Source organism: Helicoverpa armigera, chromosome 26 (assembly GCF_030705265.1).
Source record: "Helicoverpa armigera isolate CAAS_96S chromosome 26, ASM3070526v1, whole genome shotgun sequence".
Lineage (NCBI taxonomy): Eukaryota > Metazoa > Arthropoda > Insecta > Lepidoptera > Noctuidae > Helicoverpa > Helicoverpa armigera.
The window spans coordinates 3,436,050-3,463,549 of NC_087145.1; the positions used below are offsets into that span (position 1 = coordinate 3,436,050).

The following is a 27,500-nucleotide window of genomic DNA, read 5'->3' on the forward strand; positions in this document are numbered from 1 at the left end:
ACATTCTTCCCGAGTAATATTTACTCGGGAAGGATGTGACTATATTTTATCCCGGTACAGGCAGTAGATCCTACGAAACGCGGGTACAAAAATAAGAAGAAATATAAGTTCCTACGGCGGTGTATCGTGACCGAATTAGTTTATTATCTTAAGAAGCTTTATCCGTTAAAATAATATTAAGGTGTAATTAAGAATCGATTTGTAATTGATCATTACTGGTTTTATTTGGTGCGTTAGACGGTTTTAGTAATGTATTTGTATATTTAAACTCCTTATCAACATAGTCGCCATCAATTTTTTATTGACGTAATTCTGAAGTGTTAGCACTGATTAAATAAATACCTAACTCCAATGAAGTAAAAATAATCCAGGACACTAAAATTGGTAAATAAATAAATGTATGTGAATGTTCTAAGTAGATACTGTTTGTGCTAGATTTAGAGAATAATGCATATGGAAAGACAACAGTTAACTCCTAGAAATGAAAATTTGCAACGATGACGTTTATTTATGCGATGGCAATTTATGGTTATGTATGGTAATTGAAATGACAAATACACATGCCTTAAATGGTCATGCGTAACTTATTTTGGCACCTAAACGTTTAAAGCATAACTAGGTAAGAACAGTTCAAGAGAAATAAATGCATGAGGTTGAGTTTCTTATGGATGAAAGAAATGAATTCAAAAGTGATATGGATGAGAAAGTAATGAGAAATGAAAAGGTTGATAATAAAGAGTAATACCTACAATCACAGGATTCTTCCGAAGGAGCAAGCAGAAAGGAAAGACAAGTAAAATTATAAAACAAGATTCTTCATGGTTTAAATCTTATAAAATATTCAGATGAAGTTATGGGAAATTCACATGGAAGTGATAAATTAGGTACACTTAAATGAAAACTTTACGATGTGAATCATAACATTCGTCCGTCTTTCGCCAGTAGATTTGACGAATGGTTTCTGGGATTCTATTGAGAGAAATATGAAATAACTTAAGGGACATTTTGATGAAACTGGCTTTAGGTATACAAGCGTTCGATTTTTTCGATATTACACGTTAAAGTGTTTTTAAACAAGGAAAGATCCTGGCTTGTGGTCCATTAGGTTATTTCATAGTTCCAGTGTCGATATGTTACCTACATAAATAGGTATGTATTTTTAAAGTTAATACTTACTCCTGAAAGCGGCTGTTTCTCGGCATCTACTTCAGCTAGTTTCTTGTCCGGGGGATCACCCGGACTTTTGTCGTTGGAATTTATAGACGCCATATTGTAACTGTTGTCTTGATCTCCAATTTCATCTGTAACAACGAACGTTTTGATTAGATATATTGGGATTTCAAAATTTACTGTTTTTTTAATGAAATTCGGAAGTGTTATAAAATTATATGAAAAAGTTCTTCATCATTTTTGGTACAATCACAGTTATCACAGAACTGTAATGATTCAAAGTATAAACCTGTATCTAGATTATTGCGTATATCGACGAAACTGGACTTTAAACCAAGCTTACAAACGTCACTATTGAACACTTGATGGTCAATGATATAAATATAAACAATAAACATGGCCTAGCGATTAAATAACGAATTTGTTATCTGATATAAAATAATTTCAGATAAGAATTGTTTTGTCACAAATACTACGCAATTCGGAAAAAAAAACACCAAGCAGCTAATTATGTAAGTGTTTATAATTATACAAACAGTAGGTACCTACTATAGATAGTTAAAAATATATTATAGGTACGGTAGATACTAGTGTGAGGTTTCGTAAGAGCCTGCGAAGGCCTGTTTGAAATTTAGCTTAAAAATAAAGGATAGTTTTTTTTGTAATTATTGGATATTACAGATAGATTTCTAATTACATTGATTTCTGAGGTAAGGTTGATGAGAAATTCATTATTTATTTCTTTCTTTAATTATACGCCCGCAAATTGCTTAATAAAAATGTAATGACTAATAAGAACGATGATTAACTATAAATCATATTTATACAAGGAGATTTTATTGCATTAACTATTTACTTAGAACAATTATTTAATGCAACGATAAGTTACGATTAAGATGACGTCTATAAGAATACAATTGTATTGTGAAACATTTATTGAAAGCGAACAACACTCATTGTGCCTTGGGGAACCCCTTAGATCTATCAAAGGCGTTTGACATTGTAATGCATAATTAATTATTACATATATTTTTATAGTCAAGTGTTTACAATGCTCGATATTAATTTGTTTACAAGAATTTTCGTATTTCTAAATATTTCTGAGACGAAAAATAGCATTCATTGTACCTTGGGGCATCCCCTTAGACCTGTCAAAGGCATTTGACACTGTTATCCACATATCTTTTCTTAAATTAAGTGTCTACAATGTTTGTTTCATGGCTAAATATTTAACTACTTACAAGAATACCTTATTTACTTTGGATATCTAAGTATAATTAAGTTCCAAAGTTACGGTTTAATCAGACAAACTTCGGAACAAAACCAATCTCAGAAGTATTGATTTGGAGTCCCACTTTTATTACAGGTCATTAATTTAGGTTAAGAATTCAGATAGTTAGACATATTTTATGAGTTTTCGAAGGCCCAGAGGCCGTAGGAACCAATTATACTCGGATAAGTAGTAAAAAGTCTTCATTAAGGTTTTATGGATTAGTTAGTTAAGTAAGTACATAATAGACATTGAGGTCTGTTTGGAATATTATAAATAATATTCTCGACTAGATTTGAAAAAGATTATCACTATTAGATAGTAACACCATCGACGAGAAAGTGACATGGGCAATATTGTATCCGGCAAAAGTTTACCTAAGACGCGGGTGAAACCGTGGAAAAACAGTTGTTGTAATATAAATAACATTATGTTCACAAAGACAATGATACTGTAATGAAAGAAACGTGACAGGTGGTAATTAGTATTTAATCATAGAAAATAATATGAATACCTATGTGCAAGTGCACGAACAAACATATTAATTAAACTGTTAACTTTAACTTCACTTATGTATAGTCAGAATTACTGCCGGACGAAGTGATTTATGAAAAAAAACTATTTAGATTCTCTCTAGATTTAATAAGGCATTGTTTTTTTCTGCACGAGTGTAATCATTGATTACTCAATACTAATAAATAATAGTGTTAGATAAATTAGTACTTAAACAGTTTTGGTCTTACTACAAAAACTTTAAACCCTGTTTTACACTTGTCTAACAAAATTTTGGCTGCAAAATGAACCATATGTCAACGTCATAATTTGACATTTTTTTAGACAAGGCATAAACTGACGTTTAAAAGTTTTTGTGGTAAGACGGTTTAGGTTTAGGTGAGGCACAGAGTAAACTGTTACTTTCTAAGTTAATATTTTTTTTATTAATCCTTCATATTGTTATTATATTTTCTCTAAGGATATTTATTACGTCGTATTAAATGTTTTATCTCGAATTAGCTTGAAAATATATCTTCGCAAATATCAAGAAGGAAGACAAATTAATGATACCTCAAAACCTCATTAAAAATCCAAATATTGACTGGAGCATACATAATTAACATGTATTTGATTTAAGCCTTTAGGTAAACCTGACAAAAAATATTGCTTTGTCAAGTAAAGTCAGTAATAATATAATATATATATAATATATATATAATATATATATGTATATAATATATATATAATATATATATATAATATATATATATAATAATAATATAATACCTTAAAACAAGTGAATGCTTTTCAAATTCTAAATGTTTTTAAGAAATACGATTTGTAAAATCCCAAACATCTCGAGGAAATCTGGACTATAAGACTGAAATCTCGAACCCGTGTTGAGCAAGCGTGGTGATTAACGCTCAATCCTTCTCCGTGTGAGAGAAGGCCTGTACCCAGCAGTGGGACGATAAAAAGATCCTTGGATGTAACTAAAGTCCCAAAAAAAATCCTTGTAAAAACGTAAAGGAAATATTAACAGAATAACAGACAAACATAAAATACTGCATTAATATAAATTTGGTTATACTATTTACTCTAGTTATTGCAAGCCACGCGAGAAAGTTGGCGCGGGAAGGTCAAACGATGCAGCGTTCCTTGAGCGAAATGAGACTAGCATTGTTTGCAACCTTGATTATGTAAGGCAAATTCTGTTGTTATGAGCAAAATAATTCATTAATGGAAATTAATTGGTTTTGGTGATCATTAACGTTGGATTCAGACTACGCTACGACTATTGTTCTAAGTATCAATGTAGAAAACATGTCACGGAAGAAGGAAAGATGAGCGGAGATGCCATACCTAATACACGTAGGTCAGATGTCTTCTTGAAGGTCAAGTAACGTAAATAGGTAAACCAAAATTTTCAGTGCTGTAGTGTGAACGTGTCCATAAAAATTTAAGTGAAGTTCGCGATATTGCTTTGCTTTGAACTATACCACAAGTCATTATATTATAGCGCAGTCTGAAAGCAATGTAGAGATGGTCTAGTATTTGTGTAAGTATTGAAAATACCCTTGTGTTTCAAGGTCTTTATGATATACATGGTCAAATTAGGAAGGAGAGCCATATCGGCCCATCGGACGGACATTGAAACAACCATGACTAAGAAAAAAACAGTCATTTTGTGTTACAAGATCGCGTGTTCAAAAACTATCAAGTTGTGTGTTGACATACTTAAGTGTAGCTAAAACTGATGCATGTTTTTTGATTATTCATATAATATGGAGGTTTATTTCAGAAATTATATTGTTGCAGAATAACAAAATTGTTTTGTCTCATCATTTGTCTTTTTTGTTGATTCTACACTTTGTATTTAATGTATTATTGTCATACAGCCAACAATATTACTTGAAGAATTTAGTAAATTGTATGTTACGATGTCTGTACTCTTTGTATCATTGTGAATATCAAAAAGGAAATTCTCAACACAATTACATACAAGAATGACCGCCAAAACAATGCTCATTTTGTCGCAAAAAAATTGTCTGTATTTTACAAAACAATGCAACAACTGAAATATATAAGACGCATGAATTGAAAGAGAAAAAAATATGTACACATGCTAATTTGTCTGCATATCGAATAATATGTGTTTTATTTTTACAGTTGATTATAGGCTTTTTGTCACTTAATGAGCTGTGAAAATAATTCGGTATGGCAAGCGTAGCGTGGGACAACATCCATCGAGGTGTTTGGCTGATCTGTTAAAGGTTGTTGGTAGACGCTAGATGCAGGCCACTTCGAACTGGACTTTTTGGAAATCAACGAGGCGTCCAAATGTAATAAAGAAGAAACATTTCTTGTTACTCTGTTTGTATTCTGAAGGCTCCGAAACTACTGAACCAATTTTATTCCGGTACTGGAAGAAGTTCTCCAAGAACAGAACAGAAACAGTCGTTATGGTATAGAGTAGATGATAAATTGAACGCGTCGAAAGGATCTCACTCAATGTAACAACAAGTCAAAAATACAATTGCGCATTAATTATGAAAACGAGTAAGTACTTACGCAAATCATAAACAGATAAATAGTAAGAATCTATGTGCGACTCGTGGAGTTACTTAATTAGATAAAGGCGATTACAAAATCGTCATAAGTGACGTAGTATAGGTAACAAAGAGTTATGTAAATATATATTGTAGATACGTAATAGTTTTAGTTACATTGTAGTAAGTATATGGAGTAACGGGCTCATGACTAACAGCCAGTTTCTTCATCAAAAATAAAAGCCAAAGTAAAAGTCAAAGTAATGTCTAAAGTAAAATTAACGGTCAAATTCGTTTTTTCTATTAGTTTTTCTGTCACTTTAGTCTTGAAAAAACGAATTTGACCGTTACTTTTACTTTAGACATTACTTTGACTTTTACTTTTGATGAAGAAACTGGCCGTAAGACAGTGACAGTACCGTCGATAGATCATAAAGTTGATTAAGGTTTGAAGTGAACGGTCATTAGATGGGTTACCATCTTGTCATGACGAGTTCCTCCGTGTTTCGTAAGGCATGTTCAATCAGTGGGCCTTGACTGTCACTGGATATTTGGCAGTCGTCACTGGTAGTTAGAAGCCAGAAAGTCTGACAACCAGTCCGAGCAAGAGGTATCGGGTTGCCCTGGCAAGGAAGTTTTAATTGGGTTGAGGAAGTCAGATTGGAACCGACCCCAACCTAGAAGGGAAACTAGGCAAATGGATGAACCACATTTTTTAAGTATTTTATAGGTAATTTAAGTATTCTGCAATAAATTATCGTCCATTGCAGAATATCCTGCCCAGTCCTATTTTTTTCTATGTATGAAGAGATAAGGGCAGTGAGTAACCGTTTCCTATATGAGGTCAGTACTGGACAAGTTGATAGCCAATCACGTGAGTTACGTACCTAGCCATAGATATTTTATCCCACGAAAGCGGGTGAGGCTTAGTTGTGTGTGTGTGTGTGTGGATGCAATTTGCTTTTGTACGATTCGGCGACTCGACCACTACTGAGCGCTCTTAAGCATACAACGACAATGTGCATACGGTAATTTACAGAAAAATGAATGGGTCACCTGCTTTCGTGAGACAAAACATCTAAGTAATCTATATCAACAGGCTGAGTGAGACAAAGATTTTAAAATTATGCAGATATCAGTGCGAAAAATCGATACAAAACTAGGAAACTATCACCTTTCTCGTGGTCGTATTTTGATATTTAACTTTAGCATGTTATGTGTCTAAGGAAATTGTTTTATAGCTGTGCTTATACCGTCTTACCACAAAAACTTTTAAACGTCAGTTTATGCCTTGTCTAAAAAAATGTCAAATTATGACGTTGACATATGGTTCATTTTGCAGCCAAAATTTTATTAGACAAGTGTAAAACAGGGTTTAAAGTTTTTGTAGTAAGGCCCATAGTATCTGGACGTTGCCGAATGAGTCATTTTAGAAAAGGTAGGGTGATCAAATAGACAGCTGTTATAAATAGAACTTATATCATGCCTAAAACTATACTCATATGCTTAAAAAAAGGAAGAAAGAATACATCTTTTCTTTGTTTGGGTTCGAAACTACCTAGATATATAGAATAGATTTGAAAAATTATTTCGCTGTTGAGAAGCTAGTCTTTAACTAAGCCTCATTTCCACTGCAATTTAAAAGTTTATCTTATCTATTACAATCACGCATTAACACACCATAAACTAGACCAATTAAAACATAATTAATTATTATGATAATGAAAAAAATGACAACAAAAGGCACTAAATTATCTGATAATCCTTCGATATTGACGTCATTGATAAGGAAATGAACATAAATCCGTAAGAAATAGAAGCTTACCTATTATTGTGTAGCCATCCATTCTTCTAAAGATTTTGCTAAAGATCAACTCAAGGCGAGCACCCATGTTTAAAACGGACATTTTTGCGGCAAAATATTGACAAAAAATGACTAAAAACTACTTATTTTACGTCTATTTGTTACAAAGAACTTTAGTTCAGCTTGTTTGAAAATGTAACACTTTATTCGATAGCTGCACGGATACTAACAATCTATCAAGATCACAGTTTAATTGCGGAACAACCGTTTCCTTATCGAAAAACTTCTCTTTACAACGATATCATGAAAAAATCTCTTTACACAAACGTAATTTGGGTGTTTACTCAACTATCGCGACGATATAAATCATGAGATTATTTAATTATACTGATAAATTATAACATTTTTCACTTGACACTGGTTTCCCGCTCAAAACAAACGTCAAAATCACAACAAACCAAAAAGTCACATTTTTATTTGTATTTCAAATTAAAATTCGAACACATTCAAAAAAGGAACATGAAGACAAAAAGTACGCGTTCGCACCAAAGAGTAGTTGTTACATTTTTAACGATACGTTCTTAGAATGTAAATAAAAACAAAAGTTATTATTTTTATGCACGTAATGCTAGTTAAAACCGCTGAGTCTGTTCACATTTTGAAAGGTACTGCTCAAGTTGGTGCACAATCGCTCAGTACTATCATACATAACTAACATAAATGATATTTGCTTCATAATGAGGGTAAACAGTGTTTACTGCCCGGTAGTGATAATGTTTTATTTACGAGTTTAACAACATTACTATCTCGCTGATAAATTATAATTTATTTGCATTATTGCTTCATTGTAATGCAAAATAATAAAATAGTTCTAATGCAAAGAGGTCTGTGTTTAATTCTCTTTGGTAATTGTCTGCCATGAAGGTCGTAAGCTATTTCATTTTGGTCAAAAGTGTGTTGTTCAAGGTAAGCAGATTTCTAAGCGTACCTACTTACAAAAAAAATCATCGTATTTTATCAAATACCTATCGGTATCCAGATGGAGTGAAAATAAAAAATAATGTTAAATGGGTTATTTATCATACATAATGTAGTGTTATTGTCATGTAAAATTGTGGAAATATTAAGTCTATAATACGTTAAAGCTGTCTATTTTTATTTGGGAAAGTAGGTATTACTTTAATGTTATTTTTTTATGCATTGTCCTGAAGTTTTGCACTGGGTGCATCATTTTCTATATATTTTATTGTTATAGATACAAATTATAATACATATTTACAATAAAAATCAAAAACTATCCTAGTAAAACAAACAACTAAAAAGCGTCAAAAAATTCGTCCCCATCGCTGTCAACTGGGAGCGTGCCCAAGAGGCTGGCAGCATTACCTCGTTGGATCGCCATGCTGATTCTTTGTCCGAGGTAATAGCCAGCCTTCTGGTCACGAGAAGCGTCAACCAGCCGCCTTGAGAGATCTTTAAATAGAATGTGGGCATTCGGACCCCACGACCCGAGGGTTTCAACCCCAAACGGTTCGAAAATATAGTTTCCGACAAGGCCACTATATTTCCGCCGCTTGAGGTTCTCCGCAGCCGCAGCGGCAGCAGCAGCACAGCACGCAGAACTTGGAAGGTGAATTAATTAATTATAATTAAACATATTTTATTAAGGAATTTAGATAGGTAGGTAGTGAAACAAGTGAATGTACCTACCTAAATAAAAAAAATGCATAGAAAATAATTAATTTATATCTGGCCGTGAGATACGAAAAATCAATAACAATGTCTATTTTACGACAACGGTAAAATGTTTTTCGCTTACTAGGTATCTGCGAAAGTTATTGGCGTAGGGTTATCGACAACATTGTAATTAATTATGCTGTTAATTACCGGCTTTTCAATAAGAAACAGTAATTCTTGAACTCGCTTTAGTAAGGGAAAACCGTGAAATAATACGTAGTAGGTACCTACTTAATTAGAAGATGCTAATCTGTATAAAAGGTTAAAGTAGATAACGAATGTGTCAAATGCTATCACCATATGCCGCTAGGTGGCGCTGTAATAAAAAAATGCAAGGATTTAGAATGCTAGAATCAACCCGCGTACATAAATAGATTATCGCAAGTTTCAGTAAGTAATTAAATTCAATACAGGTACAAGATTTTGACTTAATAAAGGACTGAGATACCGTTTAGTCAAATGTTTTTAACGTTATATGAGAGCAATTATGACCTTTCTATTAAGCCAAATAAATCAATAAACACAACGAAGTAATTATATTTTCGTGTAAGTAACTATCTAAACGTAATAAAATTCGTCAATATTGTTATTAGTTTTATAATCATTGTCAATGGCAACACCTTGTAATTCACCTTCAATACTTTTACGTAGGTAGATCAATGACTGTCAAAGTTGTAATTACAACGCATAATTAATGTTAATGCTTGAGGAAAAGCGACACTTTTTATACCTAACCTTCTCACATTTCCTAGTTTTTCATCTGTATGTCAAGTCTGTGTGAGAATTTTATCGAGTTTATAAGACTTTTTTTTAACGACGTCAAAATCATCAAATGACCCTTCCCTCTGTGGGTTAGCAGTGGTGAGGGAGTGTCAGACTCTTGCTGACTAAAAACCGTCGTGTTCCGTCGCGTAGGTCTTTTATGTACCAGGGCCGCGGTAACTCTTTCAAACCATCCCGCAGCTCCGGCAGACCTTGGCCCTGCTGGGCCCCGCGAGATTATAAAACTTAGGTTAACTTTAAGACTTAGGTTAACTTTTTACATAGACAGGTGATTGACAAACAATGCTTGGGGTGGGATGGTTAAAAAAACATTAGCTAAACTTAGGCTCAAGTTCACCTACCTAGAAACTTCAGGTTTTCGTAAAACAATGTTTACTTTGAAAATTGAAAGTGAAAAGTCATAATGATGATGATGTCCTCCTAGCCGATTATCGGCCACGGCGACTGTTCTCATGTTAGGAGATGGCCAACTGCACAGGACATATTATAGTGCACAAGCATTTGCGCAGACACAGGTGCACTCACTATTCCTTCGCTCTCATAGCCCGAGGAACGTGACAATTCACAATATTTTTTTAAGAAAAGTGACGTTTATGTTGACGATGTCAGTGACCTATTTAATGGACTTTAGAATATTTTGAAACTATTATCTAGAAAGGTACGTAAGACGAATAGAAACAATGGGATATATGTATGTAGGTAGGTACATAATAAAATAACTTTACTTATCTAATAAATTCGACTTTGAACACTGCATAATGACTGTTAGTTCAATTTTCCATGTCATTCACCTATTAGGTAAGTAATTATCTACTTACCTACTGATATTGACATTGTAAGTAGGTAGATATGACTTTTGTGTACAAAGTCCATTTCCCGGTGGGGCCACCAGGGCCAAAGCCTGCCGGGGCTGCGGGATGCGGGATTGTTCGAAAGAGTTATCGCGGCCCTGGTACATAAAGGGCTGAAGAAGGAACATGGTGGGTTTTAGTCAGTAAGAGTCTGACACTCCCTCACGCTGCACCAAGAGCGGGATCATGTGATGTGATGAATTCCCACAAAAAAAAATGCATAAGTAGGTAAGTATAAGTAAGTAGGTATGTACCTACCTAGTATTCGTTTACGCATTACGGAAATGACGAAAAACTGTTGACGAAATTCTTAGATTTCTTATCATTGATTTCCTGATTCATTTCCTTTTTTCCGAATAATATTTTCGTTATAAGAAATTACAATACTCAATTCGCGATCATAATTTTTTCTAAAAAGTTTGATACAGATTTAGATTAGTTTGTTTTGAACATTTAATTCATTAATTAAAAAAATCTAACTACGTAATCAAACCAGTTTTCTCTACTATAAAAACCGTGTGTAAAACTTTGCGTTTAGTCTTAAAGACTTTAAAATCAGGGGTAACGAGAGTGGTATAGCCCAGTAACCCAGTTCCATTTACCCCTAACTTCACAAGTCTCGTCTAGAAACACTAAAAACGCGGTAAAACTGAGAGGTAACAAGACACTAGAGAATTTTCTTGCTTGATATTTTTCTTCGACAGAAGTGCTTTATGGTAGTTTAGACTTTCTTTCAGAGAGTAACTACATTAGTGGTAATAACGATTACCTACTTAAGTATCCGGAGCAAGGATAATACAGAATGTAAGTATTTGAATCATTTTCTTGTATCTGGAGTCTTGTGTTTGAGGCAAGACTTTGAGAAAAAAACTTGTTTATTTTCTGTATTCAAAGATTACATTAAAACAGTCATGATGAACTTCGAAATGATAATCTGGTGCGTGCTTTATGTTTAAAATTAATTAAATATTATCAACTTTCTACTAACCCGTATTATACAGACACAGAAACCTATAAGTACTATTGATTTTCTATTGTTTTATAATTAGTGACATACCTACAAGCGGCCATAAGTTTCTTAGTAGGCTATGTATTGTTGAATAATTCTGAAAAATCTGTTGCTAAACAACCAATTCATACAATAACGTATGTAATACAGAATTTGCACAAGTGATTGAATTTTCAAGTAAATAACAGATTAATGAGAAACCTATTAACATTTTTGTTTTAACAAGTGCGTATGAATCAGATTCGGGAATTATTATCTTCTATTATGTATGACTAAGTGGGTAATAAGCACTTATTAATATATAATTTATTATTTGGCATGATAAGTAGGTATCGATAATTAATCGATAAACCGATGACGATCAATCTACGTGTGTTAATGAGTCATTAAATTATGGAGGTTATCTCAAGAATATTAAAGAGAATTTAAAGAAAATCTTATCATATCGCACTTTACACATGCAGCCAATAATTTTGAGATAATTTCAAGTACTATTGCACTGACCATATATCAATATAGAAGCTTCTGCCATCGGTTTCACCCTTATCCTATGTGAAATTCCTCGCGCAATCAGATAAAAAGTAGCCTATAGCCTTTCTAGATGGATGGACTATCTATAGCAGTAAGAATTTTTCAAATTGGACCAGCACAACAGTTTCTGATATATGTAAGATAAAAAAAGTCTTCAGCTTTAAAATATACGGGCTGGTTTCCCGCGGTTCCACACTCGTTTCAAGGGAACCACTGCCCGTACCGGGATAAACATTGCCTATGTTTCCGAGTAGCATACGCTATATTTTTTTATCTAGCTTTCCAACAGTAAAATAATTTTTGACATCAGTCCAGTTACATATTTCAGTAAGTCTGACCCCAGTCTAACCAAGGGTATCGGGTTGACCGGGTAACTGGGTTGAGGGGGCCAGATAGACAGTCGCTTCTTGTAAAACACTGGTACTCAGCTGAATCCAGTTAGACTGGAAGCCGACCCGAACGTAGTTGGGAAAAGGCTCGGGAGGTGATGATGATGAGTCCAGTTATACATTACAAACAAACAATATATGATTTCCTTTTTATAATAGTTTAGTATCTATAGATAAATAGATTTATATAGATTTCAAGAGCCTCTTTACCTTTTGATTCTGCGTATGATCCTGTAAGTACCTAGGTACATGAAATATTTTCAAGTAAACAGTAAACTATTGATAAGACGGAGTAAAGACTGCGTATTATCTCGATCACTTTAGTTTCTCCTTGTTAATATTTACTATCAAAGCATAAGTTCTTCTGTACGTTTGTTTGTTCATTATCCTGTTTTATAACCCCCGACTTTAAGTTTGAGTGTCTATCTGTCTGTCTGTGTATGTCTGTGGCACCGAACTCTAAAACGGATGAACGGATTTCGAAAAGGATTTTTAAAATTTCTTTTTCCAGAGTGATGTAGGTATATGGAGAAGATCCGACAAGAATCTTGCCTCGAAACACATAATGGGTCTCCATAGAAAATCATTATCCATTGTTCGCTCTTGATCTCTTTAACTTGAATACGAGTAAAACCGCGTGAAAAAGTTAGTATTATCAGGTAAATAGCTACTGATGACATTATCACCACTTGAACTAGAAAACAAAGCGAGAAACCGATTGGAATCCACTCTTGCGCAAATTGATTGCACGTATCAGTATTTGATTAGAAAATTGAAAACACTCTTAGTCATACTTTTTCCACGCTTTTGACGGCTTAGTTTAATTGAATGAAAGATGCTATATCTAGGAAAAATATGATATTAATTTTATACGGATTTGTATGTACTTTCTAAGTATATCTTAGACACCAATGACTGTGTTTCGGATGGCACGTTAAACTGCAGGTCCCGGCTGTCCTTGGACATCCTTGGCAGTCGTTACGGGTAGTCAGAAGCCAGGGTTGCCCGGGTAACTGGGTTGAGGAGGTCAGATGGGCAGTCGCTCCGTGTATTAAATACTGGTACTCAGCTACATCCGGTTAGACTGGAAGCCGACCCCAACATAGTTGGGAAACAGGCTCGGAGGATGATGCTACATAGAGGTAGATCTAACCCATCAGAATCCTAAAATGGAAATATGTGCCTAGAATGGTAGACTACCTAAGCCTATTCTATCAACAATTCTTAATTTTTTGGTATTACCTAGTGTTATAATTTAAAACTATATGATAAAAATATAGGAAAGATATAAATATCACTTCGTCCCCCTCACAAATAAACAGAATGCCTAATATATACCTAGTTTATGTATGAAGATACAACTTACCCGAACAAGTTCTTTCGCAAGAAGCTTTATAACTACTGAAAGATTTAACGGAAGCAAAAACCATTATGAACAGATGATGGCATAATTAAACCATGTATTTGATAAAGCATTCTTAACAAGAAAAAACATAAAAAATAATCTTGAATAAATTAACTTTTCACAATATTATTATTATACCATAAACTTTATTGTTTTATATTTAAGTGTATCTTTAATATTATTTGCTTTGTTTAGCTTTTTACTGTTTAGATATAAAACTTTACTGCGTTTTACACCTAGACATGTCTCATTTTTATTTGTTTTCAAGTCTGCAGAGTTATAATTCTTTGTTAATAAACAGTTAAAATATCATTCATTCGGTTAAATCATACGATGCGGGGTTTGCGTAATATTATTCAAAAGATTTAGTGTTGAATAGTTTTGATGACAAGATTACAATTAACAATACACATTTATGAAATTGTCATATGCGTCAGTTTTCTTAAAACAACAGTGAATTTTCACTTATAATACCACAAGAGCTTCAAAATTATCGGGTATTTTCCGATAGGTTCGTTGCAAACAAATGAAGGAGTCAAGTTTTTCAGGTTAAAAAATAACGAGCGCGAAGCGCGAGTGATTTTTCCTGAAAAACTTGACGACTTTATTTGTTTGCAAACCTGAGGAAATGCCAGATAATTGAAGCTCGTGTGGTAGGAAGATTATTTTCCGTCCCAAATGTCGGCCACAACCTGTCAGTTTGACGTAGCAACGACCAGAGAAAATATTCAAAAAATTTTCAGTATAATACCATGTAGGTTGTACCACGTGACGTCGAATGGTGCAATTCTATTGGTCGATATTTGGGTCGGAAAAATAAAATCAAAATAAACAGTTGTTTTTTAGAAAATCGGTCATTTGTATTGTCAGTGAAAATCGGTCTACGTCAGTTAAACTGTAAAGTTCCGTTTGTAGATAAATTAAACATGACTTATTACCAAACGTTGACCGCCTTTGTTAAAATAAAATATCCATCTTTAATATTTTCGTAATACTTTTTTACAGTAAATTAACTACATAAACAAATTAACTTGATCTCTAAGAATTCCGGCACAGTACAAACTTTAGAAAGAAGAAAGAAAGAAGTATAATTTGTTGACACAACACAATACATACATACACATAGAAATAAAAAATATGAAAGTAACAAAAGGTTGCGCCAAATAGATCCAGTTCAGCATTATGCCAGACACCTACTTAGTGCCTGACGCTGGTTTTCAACTGGACCTATAAGGAGTTTTCATCGGCCGATAATTTGTTTGGGCTCATCAATCAGTATGAAGATGAATGAAATGAAAGATCAGGTAGATATTTAGCCGGTATTTAGACGCACCGAAAACTTTGATTGAATTTATTTTTCATCATCAACAAAAACCATCATCGGGCAGCTCCGACTTTTTAGTCTGCAATGTGCGAGTACTACAAGAGTTTCTTTAATTACCTAAACAAAACAACGTGATCTCTAAAACAATATTTTAAAATAATTTACGAGTATTTCACACAAGTGTTCAGGAAAATCCCTAGAATACAACAATATATTAATTTAGTTATTACATGTAACATTGACATTAATGTCAATGAATTGTAGTTTGTAGAATAAGTACTAATTTTCTTATCTTCAGTGTTCATGTCATTGTACAGATAATACGCAGAAGTATTTTTCAAGGAGATTTATGTTCATTTGATATCTATACTCCTATACTAATTGGAATAGAGAGGTTCTTTGTTTGTTTGTACCCCCAAGGCTCCGAATCTACAGAACCGATTTGAAAAAATATTTCATTGTTGGGAAGCATTATTAGGGAAGATATATCCATACTTTTTTTATCGTTGACCATTTAAAAATGAATTGTTTGTTCATGGGGAGTCACGTTGGGAATCTCTGATTTAGAGCGTGACATACTATGTAAGCTTAAAGGGAGTTTGATTGTTATGTCATTTCACACGTTTTTAACTAACTTATCAAAATAAATTGTTAGTTACCAAGTGTTGACTTAGCAATCTACATAAAAGACCAACCAATAAAAAACACATACCTCCAGTGAGCGTAATGGAAATATGTAACTAATATTCTACTCTTCATTATTTCACTTAAAATGTTTATTACATTTGATTGTCATTACATAATATTACGATTGTATACTGTACAGATATAAAGCACGTTCGAATCTAACGCAATATTCCGTAGTAACTAGTAATCTGAGGTAATAGTAAATTAAACTATAGTTTGAATTCCTGGTGCAATATGTCATAATAGAACAAAGATAGGTAATAATTATGAAGAAATGAATTGTTGCACTCTGAAATATTACTGAGATGCGATTTAATATTCATCTGTTAAGTATTGAAGCGAGGTGTGAAGGATGTAAATAGAAAAAAAACAATTCTTAGCTTATTACATAGTTTGATATGGGACTGAAGGACAGAATATACATAAATATAATCAATTATGACATTACATATGTTTGTACTTACCATAATTTGTTGTAATGCAAAACAAGGGACTGATTTATCTTACATAGGTACTTAATAGAATAACTACAAATTACATAATAGTTATTTTAGTACGTAAATACAGTCCCTTGTTTGGCCATAAGTTTGCTTTATCTCTCAACTTATAAAACAAAAAATAATTGACAGTGAAAATCATAGATCAACCCGGTCCTCCACCGGTGGACCGCGTTGCTCTATGGTGGAAATAAAGAATGCCAGCTCATGAGAAGGCTAGCCAAGTTTGACGTGAAAGTAGATCTTTTTCTTTAACCATTAGTAGTTCTTCTGAAGTACGAAATTGTATAATGTCATTCCGTCTAGCAGTATAATCTTCTCAAAGCAAATATAGTGGTTATGATGATCAAATATTTGCTAAGTAAATAACGAATACGAGACATTTTGCAGACGATGAATTTGAGAGTAGGTTATGCAGTCAAAAGGGTTTTTCCTCACGCCTTACAATGTATAAATTCAGCAACTGCCTCGTTGGTCTAGCTGTCGCAAGTGCGGCTGCTGAGCACGAGGTCTCGGGTTCGATTCCCGAGTCGGGCCGAAATCGCTTTGTGGGTTTTAGAAGACCTTCACAAAGCAGCCCGGAGCCTGGAAGTTGGTGATTGATACACCCGTGCATCGGAGAGCACGTAAATGTCGGTCCTGCGCCTGATCTCTCTCCGGTCGTGTCGGATTGCCGTCCCATCGGATTATGAGAGTGAAGGAATAGGGAGTGCACCTGCGTCTGCGCAAATGCTTGTGCACTATAATATGTCCTGCGCAATTGGCTGATCTCCTTAAATGAGAACAGCCGCCGTAGCCGATAATCGGCTAGGAGGACATCATCATCATCATTATAAATTCAGCTATTAAAGTCAAAAGATATATAGGTAGTAGAAATTTGGTAATGACTGTGTTTCGGATGGCATGTTAAACTGTAGATCCCGGCTGTCATTGAACATCCTTGGCAGTCGTTACGGGTAGTCAGAAGCCAGTAAGTCTGACACCAGTCTAACCAAGGAGTAAATGGGTTGAGGAGGTCAGATATGGCAGTCGCTCCTTGTAAAGCACTGGTACTCAGCTACATCCGTTTAGACTGGAAACCGACCCTAACATAGTTGGGAAAAAGGCTCGGAGGATGGATGATCTGGTAATCATCTCATCATAATTGATATATTCTCTTGGGAATTCCTCTTTCTCTCTGTACTTTAACACTCTGTCTAAACTCACTTTTAGGTACACGGTTATTTAAATCAAGAGTTTTATCAAAAACTATCACTTTTACGTAACTAGATAAGATGTTGAGTTTCCTAATATTGCACTTGACTTGATTGGCATTGGGAAAATCATGTAAAATCTGTAATCTTTTCAGTGAAGATAGTATGAGATTTAAGGCTAAATACTTAAGTGTTCTCAAGTGGTTTTAAAATCCAAAAAATATATCGTCATAAAATCCGGACACGAGGCTTGAGAAAGATATTATTATTGATCCACTCAATTACTTCACATTAAATGTATTTTTAGAACTTATTTCACAACTATAAGCTGTATAAGCTTTTTTCCACAATTTTTGAAACAAACGTTTCGAAGGAAATTCTCCCTGCATCCAAATAAATAAAATTCCTGTAACCATCTTATCATAGTACCATCATAATATCCGTACTAATTTTCATCCTGAAAATATGCTTATTGCAATACCATTTGAGATACTATGTATGTATGTAGGTATATAGTTCTTAGTATTGTATTGTTAAGAACCTAATAAACAAAACAACAGATTTTCCTTAATGAATCATTAAAGCGATAAAATTCTATTCATTGACCGATTATTGTGAATCATCTCCCTAGCCTACGTTGAAGGGTACCCGGATGCACATATCAGTGCTTTACATTGAGCAACTGCTTATCTATCTACGGTTTACTACCTTCAAGATTAACTGTCTGGCAACCGTCTATCTGACTAACTATCAGCCAACAGTTTGGAAAGAAAGAAAGAAGAATTATTTATTGACACAACACGAGATATAATGCTCAATCCTTCAGATTAATGCTCAATCCTTCTCCGTGTGAGAGGAGGCCTGTGGCCAGCAGTGGGACAATTAAAAGCCAGATTCAGATTTACAAGTGTTCCAAGTATTGGAAGCAAGAAGGACGGAGGCTATCCTTTTTCCGGTAATTAATTCCTTTAATGTTTACGAAGATCTTACTTTACATACTTAGATGCTCCATTGAAAACCGGTACCTACTATTAATAGGTTTAATCTTGAATATTTATTGTGTTTGCAATGATATGCAATGATCAGGCTTATAACGTTCACAAGGCGTACTGATAAAGATAATGCGAGAAAATAAACAAAAGGTTCTGTTCATTTATGCACTAAAGCGCATTAAAAACATTTAGCAATACTTCTAAAGGTAAGAGTTAAAAAAAAAAACTTTTCATGAATTCACTTATGTTTCACTTATTGCTTGCCTTTGGTGATGTGTTAATAACTAGACTGTTACTAAGATTTCAAACTCTAAGGTCATAAATAGAAGTCATAGTAGAAGCCAGTAAGTCTGACAACCAGTCTTATTAAGTGGTTGCCCGGGTAACTGTTTTGAGTGGGTCAACTGCCCGGGTAACTGGGTTGAGTGCGTCAGATAGGCAGTCGCTCCATGTAGGTAAAACACTGGTACTCAGCTGCATCCGGTTAGACTGGAAGCCGACCCCAACATAGTTGGGAAAAGGTTCGGGAGATGATGACATACATATAGAGGTAGGTATGTAACTAGCGACTCGCCCCGGCTACGCACAGCTGATACTAAATTTCTCCACTATTGAATGGATGTTATTGTACATATAAACCTTTTCAATCACTCTATCTATTAAAAACGCGTCAAAATCCGTTGCGTAGTTTTAAAGATTTAAGCATACGTATCGTTACAGGGACAGAGAAAGCGACTTTGTTTTATACTATGTAGTGATGATACAAGTATTTGAGCTAACTCACCGCTGATCGTAAACACTGGGTTGCCGTTAAGGTAAGGAGACTGATCCTCAACTTTCTCTGAGGGTTTGACAGCATCCGGGGCTCCAACCATGCCTGGGAACAAGAGATAGTTTATGTTAACCAATGTATTTTGATACCTAGATCATGTTATCATAATAATGTGTGTGAAAGTACGAACAATGGACATTCTAGATTTTTCAAATTATCTGTTTTTATATTTCTATACTTTGATATAATGAAGAAAAAACCTATTTTGTTTGTTATATAATTTTCTCTTTATTATATTTGTATAGATGACTAAGCTATGTCATGCTTATTCGGCACTAAAATGATAATTGTAGATAATCGGCTAAACCTATTAAATAGTCATCTTCAATTTTCCATTCTACCTATAAAGAGTCAATAAATTATATTTATCTGCAATACCTAAGTCCGAATATATCTAATATTATCTTTTTAACAAATAAATACCAAAAGAAAAACTTTGCTGGGTTTCTTTCAGCGTGTACCCCGCGACTATAAAAAAAAAATCTTTTTTTGTAGTATTTTTGTTTCTACTGATCATCATCCTTCTATGCTTGTTCCAATTTTATTTGGGGTTGCTCTTCTTGGAAACACTAACAAAAATCAAATAAAAGTAAATGTTTATATAATAGTTTGAAAAAATCACTTCGTTGATTAGCCAAGAGGTATAATATAATTTCTGTGGATAGAAAACAAATAAAAATAACACGTCATCATCAAGCAGATGGTTGGATGTTGTTATCCTAATCTCAATTAAAATCTATGATTGGTTTTGCGTCAACAAATCTCTTGGTGGCGTGATTTTTTATCTCTAGTGATAAAACCACATAACTAAAATATTATACAACACAAGGAAAATGGTTTTATTCGGCTTTAAATTGTGATAGTAGCTTTGTCTGTCTTAAGTTCTCTCGCCCCAAAACTTTTAGACCGAAACTAAAAGCTTACTGTGCTGTTCAAAGAAAAACCCTTTGGTAGACAGGTGAGAGTGTCCCCGATAGCACCTACTTAGAAAATTCATTACTGTTACAGCCTTTTTATCGTCCCTCTACTGAGCACAGGCCTGCTCTCACACGGAGAAGGATTGAGCATTAATGAGGAATGAGAAAATTCATTAACAAACCTATAAAATGTAAATCCTCCATCAACAAATTAATGGTCAATAAACAATCATAGCAAAACGTGATCAAAGGTAGTGTTTACAACGAAGCGTTATCGAAACGTGTTAACTTACATACATATGTAGGTATCGAAAGTCGCGTGAAACGGAAACCACACAAGTTCGACACATTTGGTGCATGAAATCTACGGTTTGACCCAAATAGTGTTTCGGAGTTTAGAGTGCACACACTGCAAACTTTTAGTCGGCCGACAGTTTGTTTGGGCTCATAAATCAGTATGAAGATGAGGGGTAGTACGCACGTAGCAACGATCAGGTATTTAGTCGGCATCAGACCGACTGAAAAGTTTGGTTGGATTCACTATTATCATTAAAAATAAATCAACCATCGGGTTCATCAAGGCCAGATGCTCAGGCACTGGTCGTCGATGCATGTTCAAAATAATAATTACTTTATATTTTACTAACATGATATGGACTGTGTACTGTGTGTGCTAAGTCTGAAATAAATATTTTCAATTAATTCAAGGGCAGATGGATGACAACTGTCGGCCGACTTTTTAGTGTGCAGTCTCCAGATGTTTTTAGTATATATGTATGTACATCTGAGGGCACGGCAGTGCCCCAGCCAAGACTCGAGCAAAGCGGGCACGGCCGTACCATCTTTTCTCGAAGCGTTTCGCGGCTATTTCAGCCCCCTGTATCTTCCATGTGAACAAAGCTAGGAGTTTAGGTTTGCGATGACCAAGAGTAAGTATTAGAACAAGCTCAGTCTCAAAATTACAAGACATTTGAATAAATAGTTTACGAGTTATGAGCGATCAAAGTTACACGATTTTGTCACTGACTCACTCACTGACCGATCATCAAAAGTCTAAGGTACTTCTAGCAAACTTAGAACCTTCAAATTTGGCACCAAGATAGGTTATTAGCTACATATAAAGGAAAAATTATAAAAACCTTAAAACTTAATAAAAAAATTGGAAACAAATTTATATTTGCGGTTTTTCAAGAACATTGTGTATGAATTTTGACTGCATTGATAACTTTGTTATTTATTTATGTACAAAATATTACTATTTGTTTTATTGGTACGTAGTGTGGTATATTGTTATTATGTATTAAATATACATACATATGAATAAATAAACCGGCCAAGTGCGAGTCGGACTCGCGCACCGAGGATGAATAATGATAAAATCTTTCATATTAATGCAGTGCGATAAATACTGCATGCTCGCTCGATAGATGGCGTTGTCCTGGTCTAAATCGCGCTATGGTTTCGTTACATAGCTTAGTATTAGTAGTACTTAAAAAAAAATCAAATAATTTCATTTCATGTGATAGCGCCATCTACCTCTGAAATAAATCTCTTTTATTCTAAAAGATATTCGATTCAAAAAATCGACAATTTCGACATTGTTTAGTTTATTAAAAAAAAAAAAAATACTTTAGGTCTACATATTTAGTTTGTTATATATTGAGTTAGTTGCATGTAAGTTAATTTAATTTGTTATATACTTAGAGAAGAAAGAGACCTACAAAAAATAAATTAGATCCCACCAAAAACATTAACTGTAAAAAAAAGCCAATCCTCTACGCAATTCCTCCACCGTAAAAAGTTTTGAGATCGCATAGAAGCCAAGTCCTGTTCAACTTTATTTGTAATAATAAATCAATATTTTGTGACTATATCAATAGTTTTGTTCACATTACAATAATATTGTCTTGGCCATGAGCACAAGTTAAAAGTCGCTCCTTGAAATAATGTGTAAATACTATTGAATTGATAAATTCTATATGGACATGATTTCACGATTGGACTGATTAGGGACTGATTGGAATTTGAGATCACCATGGACTAAACATGCGCCATAGTACATGTGATGATACTGACTGTCGGTCATTTAGTAACAATTGAATAAACTAAAAGTATTTAATTCTGTGATATTAAACTTCATGTTTGACTTTCACCTCTCCAAGATATGCTGTATCTATTATATTTGTAGTTTATTGTGCTCATGGCCAAGTCAATATTATTGTAATGTGAACAAAACTATTGATATAGTCACAAAATATTGATTTATTATTACAAATAAAGTTGAACAGGACTTGGCTTCTATGCGATCTCAAAACTTTTTACGGTGGAGGAATTGCGTAGAGGATTGGCTTTTTTTTACATTTAATGTTTTTGGTGGGATAATATTTAGATGCTATACCTAAGGGTGTGACCCGCTTTTTGTATAAGCGATCATTAGCCCGTGTCATGAGGGAACAACTTCCCTTACTACGATAAAATATAGATTGTTAACACTAACGGCGTGGTAAGTTTTTTTCGAAGTCGGTTCAGTAATCCAAAGATACGCATTTTGATTTCGGTAGTAGGTAAGTACCTACTTACAGATGTCTATGAAAAATTGAGTTTATTTGTTACGCCCAGGTTAATCGGTTAATTGAGATAACTATTTTTAAGTGCTTGAGTAGGTACGCGTGTATTTACTTTTGTATACCTACTTGAAAGTAGTGAAGGCCTAGTGAGTAAATACCCAACTTCTCAAGTGTGAGTGTGGGTTCGATTCCAGGTCAGACAAGTGTAAATTTTGTTTGTACGCACTTTCTGAGTACTTATATCTTGGATACCAATGACCGAATAAAAGTTGAAGGAAAACATCTCGAGGTACCTTGTACAACTAAGTCTGAAATCACCAACCCACATTGAGCAAGCGTGTTGATTTATCGCTCAATCCTTCTCTTTGTGAGAGGAGGCCGCAGCCCAGCAGTGGGTCGATTAAAAAGACTGATGATGACTTTGCACTGACAGAGAAAAATGTATTTCTAACACAAAAGTCTTAAGAACGACCTCTGAGCGTAATTGTGTTAACGCCATTAACAAAGTAATATGATACTAAAGGAACTAACCTATTTACTAAGCGACATCTCGAGTAACCATAATTCATGTATTTCTTAATCTGACCTTAAATTCCTTTGAGTATGACACAGAGTAACTAACTTTCATGCATTTTTAAAGCATTCCGAAAATTATGATACTATGTCAGAATTTTTTCAAATACACCTGACGGCCTCCATGGAATTTTGACAACGACTATTACAATAGGGTCGTTGGATAAAAATTTACTTGTCTGAAAACCTACCAAGAGATTTCGGTCTCACTTAAAATAGTATTACTTAGCCCTTTGGCCAGCTAAGGGCAGTTACTGAGACCACAAAACTAACCAATCAGTTCCTATAGCTTACGATAATTCTAATATTTCAAACTACAACTTAAGATAATTTTATAGTTCAGCGAACGGGGCAATTTTATTTAAACATACGTATGAGTTACAATATTTCTAAACAATAGTCAATTTTATGAACATAATGTTACCGACCATGAAAACTGATGGCATGTATTGATTACACGGTGAACAATAATCATCAACGTATATCATCATTCGTGTTCAAACATAGAGTAATTTTAAACCACATATCTAGTACCTACTTCATTAAAATGCCCGTATAGTTATCACCCATCTTACACTTTAATCTTAGCCAAAAATCCGGGAAGTAATATCTTGAAGGCTATATATTATATAGCCATATCTATGATTTTGTAGATCTATGAAATAGGTCTCGGTTAGAAATCCGAAAGGGATATAAATAAAATTACGTTTAAAATCTATGTTTACTAGAATGTCATAAAGCTGAAGAGCTAGTTTAGTTGCTTGTAGTCGCTAATATCAGGAACTACTGGACTGATTTGAAAAAAATCTTTCAGTGATAGAGACATTGTAAAATAGTGGCAGGACCTAGCGTGTATATATTAAAAGATCATTTTATCCAGCACAAGAACTTTCAAGATTCAAACAAAGTAACAATAGATTTAACATCATTTTTGTTTTACTGTATCTGAGAATTATTTCCAATGCTTTCCCAGTACTTCTGAACCATACAGTAAAGTAAACATAAGAAATCGATATATTTCCTTAATGGGAACTGTCACCGATATGAATGACGGGTATTTTCCAAGTACTACAAACAATTATTGTTGGAAAGATAACCTCATTCTGTACACAATGTTAATCTGCTCAAATAAAAGGCTAAACGCTGTTTAAACATGCTTATCTTAGGAAATACGCGTTATGATTTTATTCGCCTTTTCTATGTGGTATTTAATTAATAAGTCGAATCAAAATAATGTGGCAGTATTTTAAAACACTGATATCAACTATATCCCGTTAGATTAGAAGCCGACTTTAATATATGTAGTTGGGAAAAGCCTATGTAGATGAAGACGACTTTCAAGATCTATATGACATCTAGTTACCGTATCTCCCGTACCTCCCAAGGGAACTACTCAGTACACCGGGATGAAATATAGCCTATAAGTAAGTAGCTTTCTTCGATAAATGGGCTATCTAATACTAAAAGTATTTTTCAAATCAGTGCTCTGAGATAAGCGCATTCAAGCATTATTCTTTAGCTTCATAATATCTATTAGTTAAGATTAAGGCTTTAATATATTCATTTATGTAAATCTCGGGCATAGATTAGCTGTCTCATAATGTACCTAATTTAAGAACGCAAAAAGCAAGTGACATCGCGTTCGAAAATTAGTGTCAGATTAAGAAAAACCTCGGGCCTTTCCCCTACAATGAAGCCAAGGTAACAGAAATAAATGTACTTTTAAAAAGGTTGATAACAATAAACAATAACCTATTTTTATACATTATAGACCGTCTTATCTATGTGTGTCATCTAAAGAGTTATTTTTATTGTCTATGTATTGGTATCATGGTGTTTTTATTATCTGTTCATCAGTAGCGTCTACGCGCCAATTGTTATCAACTTAGGTTCAAGTGTTTATTGTGAAAATTGTACAAGAAAATATGATATTACTGTCTTTGAAAAGGCTAGGCAGGTCATTACGTGTTTCAATATAACTATAATGCACAAATACCTAACTATGGTATTTCTTATTGTTTTAAGATATAAACGAATTGAAACCATTATTTATCGTATGTGAGATACTTAGTTAGTTGCACTATTTTTGGAGTCGATTTTTGCTAGATATTGACCAGATTTTTATACAGAACCCCTCTCATATCTGTAGTATTTAGTATAAGACCCATCCTTTAACTGACCGCGGCAAGCATAGCTTAACTTTAATCGTGCTACCTTAATATGCAAAAGAATGCAATGTTTATATTTAGTCGACAATGTGTGCGTACAAATATTACAAAGTAGACATTTTTTGTAATGATTATTCGACAAAGTAAACATAATACGTCTTACAAAGGTCGCTGCGGTTGCTAAGCAACGCGTTTATAAATAAATAAACGTGAAGTAATGAGTTTGATTGCGTGGGCGCGTCTGCGTTTGCGCAGATGTCTGCACTAGTGAACCGGATTATATTGTCTTGAATGTTATTTCCTTTGAAATGTATCTTAAAATTGCTGTACAGGGTACGTTCGTTTGAATTTTTCTTACATACGACAAATTAAAATACGGACAGATATAAATACATAACTACATACCATTTTAGAACTGAAACAATATACAGCTTTGCGTAATATATAAAAAAAAAAACAGTCAAATTGAGAACTACTATAAAGGGTTCCGTACCCAAAAGGTTAAACGGGACCCTACTACTACTTCGCCGTCCGTCTGTCTGTCCGTCCGTCCGTCACCAAGCTGTCTCACGAACCATGATAGCTAGACAGCTGAAATTTCTGTTGCTGCTTCAACAACAAATATTTAAAACTATAATAAAATAAATATTTTATAGTTAAATAAGCACGATTTTTTTAATCAAAGAAAGTACTCACGTAGTTTGCCCAAGGCCATAAGTTGACATTAATATTGTAACCGTAAAATCTCTTTCTGAAATAATACTGAAAACGTGATCCCTCACATTTATAGTTCCAGTTGATAATCGATTATTGCATGCGATTTAATTGATTTACTCTCTTCATTTTTATCGATTGATTACTGCACTTTTAATAGCAGGCAAGTGTGAGTTTTTATAGATCAGATTTTTATTTACAGATCGTGATATGAGCATAAGTTATGGGAATGTAAAAATACTAAGTATATCTTTGTAGAATCTCTCGTTACTATGGGTTTCTTAACTGAAATAAATGGATTTCATTTATTGTCGTGTATTTAATGCCTTAATTTACTATTTCATGAAATATATAAAATAGTAAGTAATATATAAAACAATTAAAATTAGGTTAGCGCTCCAACATACTGCAGACTAAATAATATAATGGGCCCGATCGTTGGAAATTTTTTTAAAGGAAGTCTTGATCCCAATCAAAATTTCCAGTTTTTGTAGCCAATCTTTGTAATCTAGGTACCTACTACCATTAATCTTCATACTGATTTACGAGCCCAAACTCTTGTTTCGAAAATGTGAGTTCCATTTAACAAATTGGTTAATCTTCTCAGTAATCCAATATCGTTATTGTGGAACAGTTTAGTAAAGGCACGTGTTATACTGTCGTTTAGCGGTTATGCTAAACAAGACTTATGTTTTCCAAATAAATACCGTTGCACGCGAGTTTACGCGGCAGTTGACGAAATGAGCTATTGTAAGGAAGTTTTAAAACCTTAAAACCTACTTAATTTTTGATTTTCACAAAGTTTTTGCTAGACATTTTAAATATTTGAAGTTAGTTAAATCAGTTTTGCCCCAGATAATCTTTCCAAGTGACATATTCATCTATGCATATTTATTTACAACATCACTGTAGGTATAATAGAGTATCCTAAATAATTTCAAAACATACAACATTGGAATAAACATACACAGTTCACTATGATATTTGACATAAATATTTAAACGTTAGACTCATATTTCAGAAGCTGCTAAACTTCAGATCTG

The 27,500-nt window shown here is 33.8% G+C and overlaps 1 protein-coding gene across 4 annotated transcripts in view; it reads right to left on the bottom strand.

Moving 5' to 3' along the window:
* LOC110373900 (solute carrier family 41 member 1) overlaps nt 1-27,500 on the bottom strand; it is a 94,088-nt gene that overhangs the window by 16,096 nt on the left and 50,492 nt on the right. For 3 of the 4 annotated variants that reach the window (XM_064041863.1, XM_049849426.2, XM_049849425.2), the window contains exons 2-3: nt 19,471-19,563; nt 1,177-1,301 (exon numbers count right to left, since the gene is read on the bottom strand). In XM_064041863.1, the coding sequence (XP_063897933.1) occupies nt 1,177-1,301; nt 19,471-19,561 (216 nt within the window). In that variant the 5' untranslated portion in view covers nt 19,562-19,563. Of the gene's footprint in view, nt 1-1,176; nt 1,302-7,309; nt 7,965-19,470; nt 19,564-27,500 lie in introns of those variants that run through there. The other variant, XM_049849427.2, reaches the window with a different exon arrangement.